Genomic DNA, 19,066 nt, shown 5'->3' on the forward strand with positions numbered 1-19,066 from the left:
AGGATGCGCTCGGCTGGCAAAATGCTGCGCGCGGGGGTTGAGAAAGAATACAGAAGCATTCACACTGCCAAAATAGTGGGCCAATATCTCAATGTAAGCAGATATCGCAAAACGCAGCATAACCTATAAAACAAACAACAGTACTAAACAGAACTGCTGAGCCATACCACAATGCGGGGCCGGAGGTGGTGGGCCGCAGGGCCGGCAGCGGGGGGCGCTGGGGCGGCGGTGGCGGGGGAGCAGGCGGGCGCAGGTAAGGCAGACAAACAAAACGTGGGGAGGCAGCTACTTAGGGCACCGCTATTTTCGTCGGCCTGATTTGAGCTGACGAAATTAGACGTATTTTCGTCGGCCTCAGCTAAGCCGACGAAAATATAGACTTTGTTTCGTCGGCCCGAGCTAGGCCGACGGAAATATAGATTTTGTTTCGTCGGCCCGGGCCAAGCCGATAAAAATACGTCCAATTTCGTCGGCTTACACAAGCCGATGAAGTAATTTGGTAATTTTCATCGGCTTGCCGCCGACAAAATTAGAGGTGGCCCACGAAATTAGTGTAGTGTGTATGGATAGGTACACATAGTTGATACGGCTGGTCCCGGATCGGACCAAGTTATCACGTCATATTGTTTATTCAGGCTATAACTTGTTTAAAAACAAACAAAGAGCTGCATTCATGAGCTCGACCGTAGACTCCACTGTAAACAAGTGTCTAACATTCATCTGGCTCACCTACACACATGTACATGCTCGAACAAGTTAAATCATCAAGCGTGCTTGCTTGTATCCATACATGCATGTAGATTCTTTCTTGTAGTTGTAGCCATGTATTCATAAGGACGCTGAGTCGCTGACTAGTAATACGAAGAAATTAAACAACAATGAACCATGGAGATCTAAAACATGGAAGAGCATCGATCAGTATCATATCATGCTTACAACGAACGTGTGCTCGACGACGGCAGCGGCTGCTCCCAGGAGGACTGTAGCAGAGAGAGCAAAGATGACAGCGGCGGCAACCGCTGTAGCTGCAACGGCGAGGCTGAGGCTCCGGGTCTTCATTGTTTGCAACTTGATCGATCGATCTGTCTTCTTTGCTCTACTATGTCTTCTCTGTGTAGCTGCATATAGGACGACGCGAGCAGGCAAGGTAAAGCACAGCCTGAACGTGTGGCTGCGTTGTCCAGTAAAAGATGAGGTTTATGAGTGACTGATCGAGGGTGTGATTCTTTGCATGGAAAAAAAACTGCGAGAAACACCTCACATGTCGCTTTAGTTTTGAGATCCCACCTAATACGCCATTGGCAAACCTGATGTTTGGTACAAGCAGAGGGTCACTGAAACCTCCCATGGATTGGATGATGACAGTGCACGCCAACCGTGCTTAAACATGTACACGGCTCTACGACGACTACCATCTCGACAGCATCTGAGCTTGGCAAGCATGCATGCCAGCGATGCATGCAGAAGAGTGCATGTCCAATTTCAGTACGTAAGCCTCTCAGATGTAAGGCCACTGTGCCGTCCTCCGCCACGACGACCACCGTGCGTGCCGTCCACGTCGCAGCAGGCAGTGAGCCTTGCTTGCCGGTCTGTTCTGTTGCAGTGTTGTCCTTTGATTGATCTTATTACGGTTAGTCAGCAATGGTGGCGCGCGACCCTTTTTATGGTACTGTCTGAAATAAAAAAATAAGAGTTTCAGTTTTAAATTAATCTGAAGATAAATCATAACCATGACAGAAAACGAATAGATCTAAACATGCTCATAATATAATTTAAGATAAAATATTGCAGCAAGATCAACACTAACTATATCGTACTAGGTATGAAAGGTATAAACTATATCATACTAGGTATGAAAGGCATAGTTAAGGATATAAAACCGTAGGTTCCTTGTCCGACCGGAATAACCAGGCAAAGAAGACGACGGCGACGATCAGCATCTCTGCGCGCTTGACGACGCCGAGTCGCACCATACTGACGAGGCGGTAGACGAGCCGTGGTGACGAGGACATAGAGGACGGTGATGTGGAAGCGTTCGAGCAGTGGCGCAGAGCGCTTCCCAAAAATCTTATTCGCTCTCTCCTAGTGCAGGATCGCTGAGGACGAGGTTCCGGAGACCTGCTCTCCCAATCCCCGGTGCACACCGACGAACTGGATGAAGTAGCGTACGCGGCGGCGCAACAGGCAGGTTGAGGCGTGTTGTGCGTTGTAGGTTTTCTCTATATCAATTCTGTGACGGCACCCGCGCGTATTTATAAGGAGAACCGCTAGAGTTTTGACGTCTCAAAAACCTAGTCGGTTACGAGTCCCAAAAATTATGTGCGTGAAATCCGTAACAGATTCAAAGTGGCAAAAGAAAGCCGCCGGGAAACAATCAGCTTTCTACAGCCGATTTCGGGACCTTTAACGCGCATGTCACGCGCCCTTCGCCCGTGACCGAAGAGACGATCATGGGGAACAATCGGCTCTTTCGCCCGAGACCGGAGAGCCGATCATGGGGAACAATCGGCTCTTTCGCCCGAGATCGGAGAGCCGATCATGGGGAACAATCGGCTCTTTACAGCCGTAACAGAATACAAATCTGCAAAAGAAAGCCGATTTCCCGCAATAGTTGGACCCGGATTTTGGCGGACCATTCACGCGCACATCGCGAGCCCGAGCCCTTCGCCCGAAGCCCGAGCCCGAGCCCGGCGAGGCGAGCGAGCACGCGCGTGTTCTTCCTTTTTCCTCTCACCCACACTTGCAAGAGCATGGAGAGCATCCAACTATTTATTCCAGGTTCCCTCCACCTCCACTAGCAAGGTGGGACTAATTTGTTACCATGCACCTATGCACTAATGGGTCTTTAAGATTTTATAGGAATTATTTGGATTTACATGGGCTAGGCCCAAATATTCCAACAATCCCCCACCAGATCTGAAAGTCTCATTATAGTTTTGCCTCAATCCACTGTTGTTTGATATACCAGTGTTTCAATGGAGACTGTTAAGTTGAACTTCCATCTAGAACAGCAAGTTACATTTATTCACAACTTTAACAATGGACTAAGTCTTGAATTGCAACTTTTGTGCAAATGAGTTTCACTTATAGTCAAACTGATACTTGATCTCCAGTAGGCTACTTCGCAGTTGGAGCATATAGGTCGTACTCCCTAGTCTCTTCATGAGCTTAATAGAGATCACCTGAATCTCACAGACTGCGACGGTTCAATAGTCGGGCTCGTATAGGTGTATTCTTTCAATAACGTTCTGCAGGATAACGTCTTTGCTAATTAAAGCCAACAGAATACATTAAGGCTAATGCCAACCTACCATGCAGTAATCGAGAGTATTGCATCCTTCTCGAGTGAGTTAAAAGATTACTCTCATGCTAACCTCTAGCTTGTTCTTCGCAGATCCTGATTCACGGGATCTCCGATCACATAAGTTGGGTTTCCACTAGGGAATAGCTTATACGGGTCTCAAACCCATCTCCTTGGATGCATTGTCTATCACATTGCATGACAGCCCCTTAGTGAACGGATCAGCTAGATTTTTCTCAGTGTGCACATAACCCACAGTGATAACTCCGGAGTTTCTCATTTTCCTAACTGATTTTAATCGTCTCTTGATATATCTTGAAGACTTCATATTGTCCTTTGAACTGTCTACCTTAACAATTACAGTTTGATTGTCACAGTTCATCATTATTGCCGGCAATGGTTTCTCGATAATAGGTAAGTTCATCAAGAGCTCACGAAGCCAATCGGCTTCCACTGTAGCTGTATCTAGTGCTGTGAGTTCAGCCTCCATAGTAGATCTTGTCAGGATCATCTGTTTCCATGATCTCCATGAAACAGCAGCACCGCCAAGAGTGAAAATGTATCCACTAGTGGCATACAGCTCATCTGGATCCGATATCCAATTAGCATCACTGTATCCTTCCAGTACTACAAGAAAACCGGAATAGTGAATCCCGTATTCCATAGTACCCAACAAGTAGTGCATTACGCGCTCAAGCGCACGCCAATGATCATCTCCCGGATTACTAGTGAACTGGTTCAACTTGCTAACAGCAAAAGAGATGTTAGGCCTCATTGCACTCGCAAGATACATGAGTGAACCAATCATTTATGAATATCTCAATTGGTCTCTGCCAATTTTTTTATTCTTTCGAAGGATCAACCTCAGATCATAGGGAGTTGGACTAGATTTGCTATCCTTATAGCCAAACCGATTCAATATTTTCTCCACATAATGGGATTGCGAAAGAGTAATCTCATTCTCTCCCTTGATTAGTTTAATGTTGAGAATAACATCAGTCTCACCAAGATCTTTCATATCAAAACTTTGGCACAAGAATGTCTTGACCTCATTGATTACATCAAGACTAGTCTCAAAGATCAGTATGTCATCGACATATAAACACAATATAACTCCTTGACCCCCGCCATAGCGGTAATACACACATCGATCAGCCTCATTGACACTAAAGCCTGCTGATATGAGTGTCGAGTTGAATTTCTTATGCCATTGCTTAGGTGCTTGCTTCAGGCCATACAAAAATTTATACAACTTGCACACCTTGTCCTCATGACCCTCTATTACAAAACCATCAGGCTGAGACATGTAGATTTTCTCTTCCAGCTCTCCGTTGAGGAAAGCTGTCTTAACATCGATCTGATGGATGAGAAGACCATGCGAGGCAGCCAGGGAGAGTAGAACACGAATAGTGGTCAATCTCGCAACAGGTGAGTAAGTATCAAAGAAAACTTCACCTTCTTTCTAGGTGTAACCCTTAGCCACAAGACGAGCCTTGTACTTATTAATAGTACCATCAGGCTTAAGCTTCTTCCTGAACAACCACTTGCAACCCACATGTTTGTAACCATACGGTCTTTCGACCAGCTCCCAAGTTCCATTGGAGAGAATGGAGTCCATCTCGCTACGGACAGCTTCTTTCCAATCATCCGCATCAAGAGATGAGAATGCCTCAGTGATTGTTTTGGGAGAATCATCTATAAGATAAACAGTAAAATCATCACCAAAAGACTTTGCAATCTTTTGCCTCTTGCTCCTCCTAGGAGGATCACTGTGAATCTCCTCATGATTTGATTCAAGTGTGTGTTCATCATGCTCAGAAAATTCAACAGATTCAGGAGTTGTATTCACTGTTTCATAAATAGGTAATGAAAATATAACATGCGAGTCTTTCATAGGAAAAATATTCTCAAAGAAAGTAGCATCACGAGACTCAAGTAGTGAATTTATATTCACATCAGGCACCTCAGATTTAACTACTAGAAATCTATAAGCAATACTATGATGTGCATAACCCAAAAAGATACAATCTACAGTTTTAGATCCCAACTTACGCTTCTTGTTGATTGGCACATTCACCTTGGCCAAACAACCCCATGTGCGCAAGTAAGAGAGGGAAGATCTTCTCCCAATCCACTCCTCGTAAGGAGTCTTTTCCTTATTCTTCATGGGAACTCTATTCAGATAATGACATGCAGTCAATACTGCCTCCCCCCACCATGCCTTAGATAATCCAGTGGTGTCTAACATGGCGTTAACCAAGTCAGGCAACGTGCGATTCTTTCTTTTGGCAACCCCGTTTGATTGGGGTGAATAGGGAGGCGTCCTCTCATGAACAATGCCGTGTTCCGCACAGAATAAGTCAAAATCGTTAGAGAAATATTCACCGCCTCGATCGGACCTAAGTCGTTTGATCTTTTTCTCAAGTTGGGTTTCTACTTCAGCCTTATAGATTTTAAAGTAGTTAAGAGCCTCATCTTTCATTTTCAACAAGTACACATAGCAAAATCTAGATGCATCGCCAATCAAGGTCATGAAATATCTTTTTCCACCTTCTGTTAACACGTTATTCATCTCACAGATATCTGAATGGACGAGTTATAGAGGTGCTAAATGTCTCTCCTCTGCCACCTTGTGAGGTTTTTGAGGTTGCTTAGATTGCACACAACTATGGCACTTAGAACCTTTGACTATGGAAAAATTCAGAATTAAACTCATGGTGGAAAGTCGAAACATTGAGCCAAAATTCAGATGACATAAATACGAGTACCAAACAGATGCATCGCTCTCATTTATACCATGAGAAATTAAGTTCACGGACTTATTGCAGAATCTGAAACTGAAAAATGGAACAAGCCTCCGCACTCATAGCCTTTACCGATAAATTGTCCACACTTAGACACGATAAATTTATTGGACTCAGTCACTACTTTAAAACCATCCCTACACAAAAGGGATCCACTAACTAGATTCTTGCCGATAGTAGGGACATGCTGCATATTTTTCAGCTGCACGATCTTTCCCGAAGTAAGTTTCAGATTGACCGTGCCAACACCATAAATAGTAGCATGCGACCCATTGCCTATCATCACTGTAGAATCCCGAGTGGTCTGGTAAGAAAAAACAAGGTAGCATCAGAACACACATGAACATTTGCACCAGTATCAAGCTACCAACTAGTAGATTGAAATACTGAAAAAACCGAAGGTAAAGAATTATACCCACTGGTTTCCACTCCAGCCATGGTGACCGTGTTCGCAGTCTTCTGCTCAGGTGAAGGCTTCCTTCCTTTGCGGTGTGTGCACTTCTTTGCCCAATGATCGGTAGATCCACACACAAAACAGCCTTGACCTTCCTTAAACTTCTTCTTCTTGAAAGTAGTGGTAGGCTGCGGCTTGGTCTTTTTTCCCTTGCCCTTGCCTTTACCGTGAGACTTCTGCACCATGTTGGCACTAGTCTGGCCCTCAACAGCCTTGCATCGCTCATCCTTAGCCTGAGCTTTTTCCTCAACATCAAGAGATGCTATCAGATCAGACACCGATATATCCATCCTCTTATATTTGAGAGTAGTGGCGAAATCCCTCCTTGAAGGAGGCAACTTGGCAATGATACCACCAGCCACAAACTTGTCGGGTAGGTTGATCTTGAGGTGCTCAAGCTTCTTAGCCATGCACTGTATCTCATGAGCCTGCTCGACTACAGATTTCCCATCGATCATCTTGTAGTCATGGTATTGCTACATGATGTACAGTTCAGCACCAGCATCTGTGCCGCCATAGTCGGCCTCCAGGGCGTCCCACAACTTTTTAGCGTCTGTGTGATGAAGGTACACATCCTGTAGGCGATCTACAAGTGTACTGATCACAGCGCCCACAAAAAGTGTGTTGGCCTCGGTAAAGGCCTTCTCCTGATCAGGGGTAAGAGTCCCCTCACGTTTGCCCTTAGACACCAACAACACGTTCATGGCAGAGAGCCAAAGAATCACTCTCGTTTGCCATCTCTTAAAGTGCTCGCTAGAGAACTTCTCGGGCCTCAGAGCATCAACAAATCCAGCTATGAAACTGAAGTTCCTATAATAAGGTTTTTGGATTGAAAGAAAAAAAAGAGTTTCAGTTTTAAATTAATCTGAAGATAAATCATGACCATGACGATAATAGCGTACAGAAAACGAATAGATCTAAACATGCTCATAATGTAATTTAAGATAAAATATTGCAGCAGCAAGATCAACCCTAACCAGATCATACTAGGTACGAAAGGCATAGTTAAGGACAGAAAACTGTACGTTTCTTGTTCGACCGGAATAACCAGGCAAAGAAGACGACGGCGACGATCAGCACCTTTACGCGCTTGACGCCGCCGAGTCGCGCCTCACTGACGAGGAGGTAGACGAGCCGTGGTGATGAGGACGTAGAGGACGGCGATGTGGAAGCGTTCGAGCAGTCGCGCTTCCAAAAACCTTATTCGCCCTCTCCTAGTGCAGGATCGCTGAGGGATGAGGTTCCGGAGACCTGCTCTCCCGATCGCCGGTGCACACTGACGAACGGGATGAAGTAGCGTACGCGGCGATGCAGCAGGCAGGTTGAGGCGTGTTGTGTGTTGTAGGTTTTCTGTATATCAATTCTGTGCCAGCACCCGTGCGTATTTATAAGGAGAACCGCTAGGGTTTTTGGCGTCCCAAAAACCTAGTCGGTTACGAGTCCCAAAAATTCCGCGCGTGAAATCCGTAACAGATTCAAAGTGGCAAAAGGAAGCCGCCGGGAAACAATCGGCTTTCTACAGCCGATTTCGGGACCTTTCACGCGCACGTCGCGCGCCCTTCGCTCGACGAGACCGGAGAGCCGATCATGGGAACAATCGATTTTTTACAGCCGTAACAGAATACAAATCTGCAAAAGAAAGCCGATTTCCCGCAAGAGTTGGACCCGGATTTTGGCGGACCATTCACGCGCACATCGCGCGCCCGAGCCCGAGCCCAGCGAGGCGAGCGAGCACGCGCGTGTTTTTCTTTCTTCCTCTCACCCACACTTGCAAGAGCATGGAGAGTATCCAACTATTTAAGCTAGGTTCCCTCCACCTCCACTAGCAACGTGGGACTAACTTGTTACCATGCACTTATACAATAATAGACCTTTAAAATTTTATAAAAATTATTTGAATTTACGTGGACTAGAGCCAAATATTCCAACACTGTCAGCAATAGTGGCGCGCAATCTTTTTTATGGTACTGTCACCTCGCTAGTACGTTGAATTGGAACCATGCATCGATCTGCAGTGTCGCGGTAGCCAGATCGAGGCATCTACGGCACTACTATGCTACCACATCGATGGGCCCTGGCTGTGCTGGTCGAATCACCACGTGCAATGCATGATTCCCTGAAACAAACTAAAATGCACTCTAACCTATAGTTTGTTCACTCCCGGCCGATTCATTTCCTATATAGTTTGTTCGACTTTTCTTAGCCACAGAATCACTCTACTCGAAGAAATGTTAATTATTTAATTTCTCCAAAAAAATCACATGTAATGCGCATGTGCATAGCAAAAAATTATGTACTAAAAAAACTAAAACGACATATAATTTGAAACGAATGGAGCAGTAAAAGTAAAAATAGCATGTCATCTTTCTAGTAATAAACCTAAATTATCAATGCACTCTAACGTAGTAAGTTTCGTCGGCTTTCTAGTAATAAACCTAAATTATCAATGCATGCAGAAGAGTGCATGTCCAATCTCAGTACGTAAGCCTCTCAGATGTAAGGCCACCGTGCCGTCCTCCGCCACGACGACCACCGTGCGTGCCGTCCCCGTCGCAGCAGGCAGTGAGCCTTGCTTGCCGGTCTGTTCTGTTGCAGTGTTGTCCTCTGATTGATCTTATTACGGTTAGTCAGCAATGGTGGCGCGCAACCCTTTTTTATGGTACTGTCACCTCGCTACGTACGTTGAATTGGAACCATGCATCGATCTGCAGTGTCGTGGTAGCCAGATCGAGGCATCTACGGCACTACTATGCTACCACATCGATGGGCCCTGGCTGTGCTGGTCGAATCACCACGTGCAATGCATGATTCCCTGAAACAAACTAAAATGCACTCTAACCTATAGTTTGTTCACTCCCGGCCGATTCATTTCCTATATAGTTTGTTCGACTTTTCTTAGCCACAGAATCACTCTACTCAGAAGAAATGTTAATTATTTAATTTCCCCAAGAAAATCACATGTAAAGCGTTTGTCTTGATGCATGTATAGCAAAAAATTATGTACCTAAAAAACTAAAATGACATATAACTTGGAACGAATGGAGCAGTAAAAATAGCATATCATCTTTCTCGTAATAAACCTAAATTGTCAATGCTCTCTAACGTACGTGACTCCACTACCTAAAAATTTATGTCATCTTTCTGAAGGTGTACTGTCGCTGAAATTAATGGTGACCAAACATGCATTTATGCTTACAACAAAGACGTGCTCGACGATGGATGCACGTAATGTCAAATGCTCTCTTATTACCTGGTACTACACGTCGTTCTAACTGAATCGACAAAAAATATACTCAATCCGTTCTAAATTATATATTAATTAGATATATATAGTAAGTACGTGACTAACGCAATTACGTAGCTAACTTTTTTTTTCTATATCCTGATACCGTGTGTTACTCGGTTCACACATGCACACAGTAAATATGGAGCACGTACTTTCAACAGCTTGGGATGCCAGCTCGCTGAGAAAAACAACGCCGCAACCGAGCACCACCCTCACCTTTCCCTTCTTCCGTCTAATTTTTGCTACTCTGATTTCCTCTATTCTAAATTATAGGTTGTTTTAATTTTTCTAGATACATTAATTTTGTTATATATCTAAACATAACGTGTACGTCTTGATGTATAGAAAAAATTATATACCTAAATAAGAAGCTAAAATGACATATAATTTGGTACAGACGGAGTAGCGTGCCATCTTTCTAATAATAAACCTAAATTGTCAATGCACTCTAACCTATGCAACTCCACTACCTATTTCTGGCCACTTCCGAAGACTGACGAACCCCGAAGATCGACAGGCTACGACAGTCTGATGAACAAGGAATGCTAGCTGGTGCTGATCGGCAGGACTTTGCAGTTAGACAGACGGTGGCTGTAGAGGGAGGTTTAGCCCAAGACAGAGGTCGGCCCAAGGGGACGGCGAAGCCCAACTCAAACTAAGTACGCCGGAGGAGGGCCGGTTTTGACAGAACAACGCTTTCCTGGGCAGCTTGATGGATGGATGGATGGGGGCCCTCTTTGGAACTGCTGACTACCAAAACAATCAGAGCGAAATTGTGGAGTAACAAGGCCGTAAAAAGTCAGTGCACGTGATCAACAACAACAGCAACAAAATATTAACAGGTACTCCTTCTTATGACCAACCTGATGATAGTTCCAACATACAAAAAAAAAGATACTGCTTTTGATACAACCGAACCTAAAACATTTTTGCATGTCTTTTTTAGAGGTGCTCCGATTTTGGTGTCAGTCGCAACAAATTTTGGATCAAGAGCTGTTGATCCAGGTGCGTCGTATGTTGGAGACGACGGCGCTATATTTTCTTTTGCCGCCCATGGATGACCATTTAGTTTAGTTTTGCTGTTCATTCCGCTTAGAATTGAATTGTAACAAGTATGGACTAATTGGTGCCTCATGAAATTGTACAATATGATATAAGAAAACATAATAACCGACCGTAAACCATTAAAGTAGCACAGATGATTTTGTTTATGTGCGTGGTACGTACGCTAGTTGAAACTTGTGGTTTGTCTCCATCTGGGTGCGTCGATGCTTCGCGCGTAGTATGGTAATTGAAAAGCAAAAGATGTTGGCGAACAAAAATGTTAAGAAAACAAACAAGATTAAAATTCATTCAGAAGAACACATGTGCTGGCTGTGGGGTTCGAACCCACGCGCACTTATGTGCAGAAGATCTTAAGTCTTCCCCCTTAACCACTCGGGCAAACCAGCTCTGTTGAATTTCCTTCCCAAACAGTAGTAACAACGTTTAAACATGCAAGTTATTACTATGTAGCATTCCAGCCACACGTGTTTCCCTATATTCCATTCACGCCCTCACCGAGTCTTCCAAGCATCTCGGAAGGGAGTTTCCGCATGCCTCGAGGACCAAACCGCAAAACTACCTCCAAGTGCGTTACCGCGCGAGCACGCCTCTTCCACTTCGCCCCCTCCAACTCCTCGGAACCTCACTCCACACCCTCGCCCACCGCTTCCCAATTCCTCCCACCCCCTGATCCCCCACCGCCCACCGCCCCACCCCTCATCTCCGGCCGCCGGCGATGCGGGGCGCCGACCTCATCAACCCGGCGCTCCCCGACGAGCTCCTCGACGACGTGATCCGCCGCGTCGGCGCGGGGCCCGGCGGCGGCAAGCGCGACCTCGACGCCTGCGCGCTCGTCTGCCGCCGCTGGCGCCGCCTCGAGCGCGCCTCCCGCCGCTCCGCGCGGCTCGCGGCGTCCGGGGAGCGCGCCGACGAGGTGCTCCGACTCGTCGCCGAGCGCTTCCCGGCGCTCGCCGACGTGTCGGTGGACGAGCGCCTCACCGCCGCGGGCGTCGTCGGCGCCGTGCCCAGGTCGCGCCGCCCGCGCCAGGCACGCCCGGTCAGTCCCTCCCCCCTCCTCCCCCCCGTGGAGACCCCTGGATCCTGGTTGCCGCTGGTGCTGCCGCGCGCGGGGCGTGAGAAATGTTGTGTCTTTCAGGCGATGATATAGTGATACGGATCAGGATCCATAGGAACTTCTGAATTTTGAGCTGTTGCTGCATCGTATTTTAGATAAATTTGGCGAATGTAGTGGATTTTGCCAGAAATTGGCACCAGTTCCCCAAATATCGTAGTATTTCCGTGACTTTGTATGTTCAATGGTTCGGCAGGGGAATTTGTAATGTATAATGACTGTGTAAGAGTAATGCACTTTGTTCAGATTACGGTATCGTTGGTATCTGTTCACTAACTAGCTTGAAAGTGCCTTGGCTGTCGAAAAATCGCCACAATTCTAGAGTAGAAACTACTTTGCTCCATAAGATTGGGAGATACTACCTTAATTTACTGGCATCTTTTTAGTACAATTAGTTTGCTTTTTTCTTTAAAAGGTCTCCAAGTCTTGTGCAGTACAGTTAGAATTTTTAATAAAGTCTCTGCCAAAGCTATTCAACTCCCTTGTTATGATACACTCAGTACTTGTCTCGAATGCAGGTGCATAGAACTAGCCCATTTCGGCGCAGGAGGAGGCTTCCCGTCGCATCAAGTGCTGTTCATATAGCCCCATTCCCTTTGGACCAGCCAGCCATTGATGATGGATCAGAGCGCAGCTGTTTGACTGATGTCGGCTTGGCACATCTCGCAAGGGGTTGCAGAGGGCTTGAGAAATTAAGTCTAATATGGTGTTCTGCCATATCCTCAACAGGGTTGGTGAGGATAGCGGAGAACTGCAAGAATTTGACTTCTTTGGAGCTTCAGGTAATTCAATATTATCTATTCTACAGCTTTTGCTGTGTTATGAAGTTCGGGTCTTTTTTTTCTTCTTCTTCTAGGGACATCAAACGTTATTACTATGAATCAAGGGTTAATATCTATTGTAGTGTATCCATGTAATGATATGTATGATGGACCATTATCTTGAAATATTTGATTGGAGACTTTGTTCCTGGTGACATGGTGATTATTGCTTTTCCTTATTATTTATTAGTTAAGTCAAAAGAGTTATTTGCATGACAGCATTTGCAATCTGCTACGAAGGTCCTTTTGTCTAGTTCCGTCCACAATTTGCTATTCATCTCAAATCTCAATCCATATATTTTTTCTTAAGTAGACCTATAATATATTTTTGGATGAAACTTGAGGAAAACTTTAACTGCAGGCTTGCTATATTGGAGATCCAGGACTCATTGCTATTGGGGAAGGATGCAAGCTACTTAAGAATTTAAACATGCGATTTGTTGAAGGCACCACAGATGAAGGCTTGATTGGATTAGTAAAGAGCTGTGGGCAATCACTGGTCTCTCTTTCTGTTGCAACTTGTGTTTGGTTGACTGATGCATCGTTGAGTGCTGTTGGATCCCACTGCCCTAACCTAGAAATCCTGTCAGTGGAATCAGATCGTATTCGAGACGACGGAGTGATATCTATTGCTAAAGGTTGCCGACAGTTAAAAAAGTTAAAGCTACAATGTATTGGTGCTGGGGATGAGGCCCTAGATGCTATTGGCTTATTTTGTTCGCTTTTAGAAAGCTTGTCGCTCAACAACTTTGAACGATTTACAGACAGGTAGTCAATTTAGTTGCACTCTCTAATGTAATGTTATGATTTATAAATGCCTGAAGTCCGTTTTTGTTTTTCCTGTATCAACTTTTACTGATCTCTATATGCTACAGTAAAGAAATTCATATATACAATTTCCCATCTTGATGTACATTAAATTTAAGCTTGGCTTATCTTACTAAATGAATTAATAGGTATAGTCAATGTTTGAAGGTATGCAAAACCATTTTTACTAGGGCTAGTAACAAACCTCAAGGATAACTACACAAGAGCCAACAAGGGTAAAAACACACACACACACACACCAGAATTACAAGATGAGTGAGAATAAAACATTGTGAACCATGGTAGTAGAACTGATCTAAAGCAACTAGGATGTTAGGTATCCCTATTTAATGCTTCTCATGGAATCAAGTATTCTGCAATTGGAGGTGTTGATGATCCATTAAAACTTCTTTGTTGTACCTTGTGCATCAACTAATTTCTGAGTTCTCTTAATGATTTGATGACCAACTTTTTCAATTGCAGGAGCCTTTCTTCCATTGCGAAAGGGTGCAAGAATCTAACAGATCTTGTTCTCAATGACTGCCAGTTACTAACTGACAGCAGCCTTGAATTTGTAGCTCGTAACTGCAAAAAGTTAGCACAGTTGAAGATCAATGGTTGTCAGAACATGGAAACTGCTGCATTGGAGCATATTGGACGATGGTGTCCGTAAGTTCCTTGGTGATAACTCGATATATTGAAATTTCCTTTGGAACAGTTCTCCTATATTAATATATTTGCTTTAGTTGAAGTTGTCTGCAATTTCCTTGGTGATAACTTGATATATTGGAATTTCCTTACTTCACTTAACACTCCTAGGCATTCATTCTCCTATTCTGGAACAGTTCCTCCTATATTAACAAGATGTGCTGTAGTTAAAGTAAGTGGAAGAAGGTACTGACTAAACAAATATGTTAAAAGAATGGATCCATAATGTAACCACAGTTTGGCTTCCTATCAAGTTTAAAACTGCACATAGGCTATCATACATTTTTGAATGTGAGTGAAAATGTAATTGTTGTGCTTCTACAGTTCTTTCATTTGTTTAGCTGCATTTTTTTTATCAATATTGATAACTTTTGTTTCAATAACGATATATGATTCAAAGTCCAATTCAAACAGGGGCCTTTTGGAGCTCTCTCTAATTTTTTGCCCAAGGATCCAAGATAGCGCATTTCTGGAGATTGGTAGAGGCTGCTCCCTTCTCAGGACTCTTTATTTGGTTGACTGTTCAAGAATAAGTGACGGTGCCTTGTGCCACATAGCTCAAGGCTGTAAGAACTTAACAGAACTTTCTATTCGGCGTGGTTATGAGGTAATTTTCCAAGTTTGCATTGATTTGGTGCAAGCTCAGAAAACATGGTGATAAATAGCAATATTTTCATTACAGTCTGTGTTTGGTTCTGTTCACTTTGGAATTTTAAACGACTTTCTGTTTGTATTCTTAAAATTTATGTATTTGATATGCAGATAGGAGACAAAGCATTGATATCTGTTGCTGAGAATTGTAAATCTCTTAGAGAGTTAACACTGCAATTTTGTGAGAGGTAAATATAATCATGAATATATGATGTGTCGTGTCTTATTTATTTGGCATTCTGATGTGTATCGTCCACTTTATTTTAATTTTGAATATTCAACTCCCTTTTCAGGGTATCTGATGCTGGGCTGTTTGCAATCGCAGAAAACTGCTCTCTGCACAAGTTAAACTTGTGTGGGTGCACGCTAATTACTGATAGTGGGCTGACTGCAATTGCCAGAGGATGCCCTGATCTAGTCTTCCTGGATATAAGTGTTCTCCGGGTATGTGTTTTATCTATGTCACTGCATTCTTTATTCGAAAATTGTCCAAAATTTGAGTAAAAAGAAATAACGCTGCTTCACTTTACTCTGACTAAGCTGTCTATGCGGCAACCAAATAGGCTGTTTGGATTTCAAATTAGAAAATTGCCTCCATTTTGCCCCAAAGAATACTTGAAGCACATTTCACTGTAATAGACCTGGTACAACTCACAAGTTTTATATCTTGGCTCTGGTATACAGTAACCCACAAATATAGAATTTGAATTGTTACCTTTACATCTATAGGGGATCCATAACGAATGAAGATTATGGAAACACAAAAGGATTTTGTCCCTGTAAAATACAAGAATTATGAGACAAAATATAACAGCTATGCAAATAAAAAGTTTGTCAAGAAATGATTTATTCTGCATCACCCAACAGGCCAACAAGCACATCTTGCCTTGGACTAGTCGCTTTCATGCAATGGAACAGCAATGTCATCAGTGTCTAGCTGTTTAAAACTTGTAGCTTCTAACTGAAACTATTCATTTTGAAAGAACATGTTTACCTCATGATACATTCCCCTTAAATTTTTCTTGAATATTCTTAAGTTGCTTTGATAAACAGTTCTTTGTTAACCAACCACAGTTAGCGAAATAGGATACATACTTTTGTTTGCTCTGATATAGCAGCGTGTTCATAAACAGTTCTATGTGCATACACTTAGCAACATGAGCATCCTTATTCCATCCTCTTGTCTGATGACTCGTCATCTTGCTTCAACATGCAGGTCGTAGGTGACATAGCACTTGCTGAGATAGGCGAAGGCTGCCCCAAGCTCAAAGAAATCGCGCTCTCCCACTGCCCTGAGGTGACTGACGTCGGTCTGGGCCATCTAGCCAGAGGGTGCCTGCAGGTGGAGTCATGCCAGATGGTCTACTGCCGGCAGATCACCAGCGCTGGTGTGGCAACCATCATCTCAGGCTGCTCCAGGCTGAAGAAGCTCCTCGTCGAGGAGTGGAAGGTGAGCGAGAGGACCCGGCGGAGAGCAGGACCCGTCTTGTCCTTCCTCTGTACCGGGCTTTAGGTTCGGAATGGAAATAAATCTGTGTGCAGTATCAACTCCCTACCGGAAAAAGCTTGCATTGTGTTGTGTTGCTGTGCTGTATACAATAGCATCTTTACCTCAAAAAGTGTTGTATGAACTTTTTACTCACAAGTGTTGCACAGAATAAAATTGCTGTACCAACTATTTACCCAGAAAATAAAACCAGATGAATAAACTGGTATGACCTCCATTGTACACTGAATAGTTAAATGAAAGTTTTGAAGCTTTGATGGGATTTTTATTAACTATGTCAAGTGCTTTTCACCAGAGGGGCTAGTTGCCGGCTTGCCTTATTCCAGTGGCCAACGAGATCCTTCCTGCTTCTTTGTATCGCTTTGGCATGTGATTATTCCAAACGGATTGCCGTCTGTAGAATCTGGAATCGCTTCTTGTCTTTTGTCTCCCATTTGAGACATGTTCGTCAGGTAACATCAGACGTCTCTTGCAGCTGCAAGGAACGCATGGATTCTTTGCTGCTCACTGCCTGCTTCGTCCCTACGCTTTCGGCTACTTTGTTGCTCCTTATCTGAACTCATCCATGTCGAGGCATCTATAAAGTGTACGTCGTCCATCTTGGCATCAAGAATCATCAGGTAGTACACAAGCAGCAGAAATGGAGAAAGGAGGCGGCGGCGGCGGCGGCGACCGGGCGACGAGCGCGGCCGGTGGCATGTGCGACCGGTTCCTGACGTTCCTGGCCAAGAACCTGACGATGAGCAGGGTGAAGAGCATCGCCGACGGCCCGAAGGACGGCGCCGGCGGCGGCCACCAGCCGACGGAGGGGGGAAAGGAGGCCGGGGAGGAAGACGAGTTCGCCATCCCGATCGAGAGGGCCGAGTTCGACTACGAGTTCGGCGGCCATGGCGACGGCAGCGCCGCGACCATCCTGGAAGAGAGCGCCGTGGCAACGACGACGGCAAGGGACGTTCCTGCAGAGCAGAAGACGGGAGCCGCGGCCGACGACGGTCCGGTGGCGGTGGAGGAGACGACGAAGGTGAGGAAGACGGTGAGGATCAAGGAGGACCGGCCCGAGCAGGAGGGCGCCGGCGCCCCGGCGGCGACGCTGGAGCGGAAGATCTCGTCGCTGTTCAAGAAGCGGCAGGCGTCGGCCTCGGGAGGAGGCGGGGACGAGCAGCGGGTGCCGAGGCGGAGCCGGATGCCGCCCGTGCTGCGGGTGCCGTCCAACATCAACGAGCGCTCCTCCACCTTCATCGAGGAGCGCAGGAGGGGCTTCGGCGGCCGCGGCGGCAAGGCGGCGCCGGACAAGTGAACGATGAGCCGGCCGGAGCACCGCTCGCCGCTGCAATGCGCTTAATGCTCTCTCATCGAGTGTGTGCGTGTCGACGATCCGCGTGTTTGTGTGTGTTTGGACGATGTCTACAATGGACGGGCTTCGATCGCCAATCAAAACTGTGAATAGATGTAACGACATCGTCAGATTTGGATGGATCAACAAATGCTCTAGGCGATCACAACCTGCGAATGGACTTCATGGCCCGTCAACCATGAGGTCATGGGTTTCGCATATATGTGAGTTGTAAAAAAATTGTGGCCGTTGGATGTTGACATGGTTGATCTCGGTGCAGGGTATCCGTTGCCCTTGCTGTTGGGTTGGAGGAGCGCTCGTTGAATGTCTACAACTGGCGGTCAGGCACCAGCCAACACAAAAGGCCATTTGTGCTGGCAGAACCACCAGCTCAAGCCAATTTTGTCAGCCAATGCAACACAAACGCTCTCGGTACTAGTAGTGACCACATTAGGTCAACGGAGGCGGGTAGGTCTTGAAGCGCTCACGTTCAACAATATTTCAGTAGATCACTATGGTGATTGTCAGATGGAGAAATAAAGAAGCCATGCGATAAGCTTTTGCAGGTCCGTTCACATGTTGAAAGTCAGGTTTAAATCTTCCTCCTATTCAGTGATTCGATGCAGGCTCCCGATCCCGATTAAGTTTGATCAATAAAATGTATAAAAACGGGAGACTAGATTCCACTTCAGCACTACCTCCGCTTTTTCCATGAATATTATCGGAAGAAGGTTTCCGACTCGTGGTTGAGGTCCAGATCGCCCAGTGCCAAAACAAATAGTGGAACCCGACATTTCTAGAATCTAGTCTAACCTAGCTAAAATTCTATCCGCCACCCTACAGCCACCCAACTCTGGCGGCGCTGGAGTGACTTGAAGTCCGCCGCCAACCCGCCGTCGCCGTTGTCGAGCAAACAAGGTGGACGCCTGAAGGACGGCGGTACCCGCGACGTTCTTCAACTATGCCGAGAATGACTACGGGAACGCCTACGTCAACCCTGTCACGAACCATGGCCGGATGTCACTCCCGGTCCAACTCTTAGCTCTTGTTCATATTTTTTTAGATTAAAGATAAAATCCGGCCTTCTATATACACATTGTGGATATATACATCCAAACGTTACAAAAATTTCTTAGACTCTAATCTTCAACTATGAGGAGCTCAAAAACATAAGATAAAAAACTCTAAGACAAAGAAAAAAATTAGAAGACTAAGCTT

The 19,066-nt window shown here is 45.2% G+C and overlaps 2 protein-coding genes, 1 long non-coding RNA gene and 1 other non-coding gene across 4 annotated transcripts; 2 read left to right on the forward strand and 2 right to left on the reverse strand.

The window, feature by feature from the left end:
- Positions 1-698: 698 nt before the first annotated feature.
- LOC112902257 lies at positions 699-1,337 on the reverse strand. The gene is made up of 2 exons (XR_003230526.1): positions 1,257-1,337; positions 699-1,171 (listed from the first exon to the last, which is right to left on the reverse strand). It is a non-coding gene; the product is annotated as an uncharacterized LOC112902257 (long non-coding RNA).
- A 9,876-nt stretch (positions 1,338-11,213) lies between these two features.
- TRNAL-UAA lies at positions 11,214-11,296 on the reverse strand. Its single transcript has one exon. It is a non-coding gene; the product is annotated as a tRNA-Leu (tRNA).
- A 230-nt stretch (positions 11,297-11,526) lies between these two features.
- LOC112902252 (F-box/LRR-repeat protein 4) lies at positions 11,527-16,783 on the forward strand. The gene is made up of 8 exons (XM_025971219.1): positions 11,527-11,946; positions 12,540-12,803; positions 13,204-13,610; positions 14,133-14,318; positions 14,772-14,964; positions 15,120-15,196; positions 15,302-15,452; positions 16,225-16,783. Exons 1-8 carry the CDS (start codon positions 11,626-11,628, stop codon positions 16,519-16,521), a joined length of 1,896 nt encoding a protein of 631 aa, XP_025827004.1. The 5' UTR covers positions 11,527-11,625; the 3' UTR covers positions 16,522-16,783.
- Positions 16,784-16,870: 87 nt separating this feature from the next.
- LOC112902256 lies at positions 16,871-18,108 on the forward strand. The gene has a single exon (XM_025971223.1). It carries the CDS (start codon positions 17,156-17,158, stop codon positions 17,810-17,812), a length of 657 nt encoding a protein of 218 aa, XP_025827008.1. The 5' UTR covers positions 16,871-17,155; the 3' UTR covers positions 17,813-18,108.
- Positions 18,109-19,066: the final 958 nt, after the last annotated feature.

The sequence above is a fragment of the Panicum hallii genome, chromosome 8 (assembly GCF_002211085.1).
Source record: "Panicum hallii strain FIL2 chromosome 8, PHallii_v3.1, whole genome shotgun sequence".
NCBI lineage: Eukaryota > Viridiplantae > Streptophyta > Magnoliopsida > Poales > Poaceae > Panicum > Panicum hallii.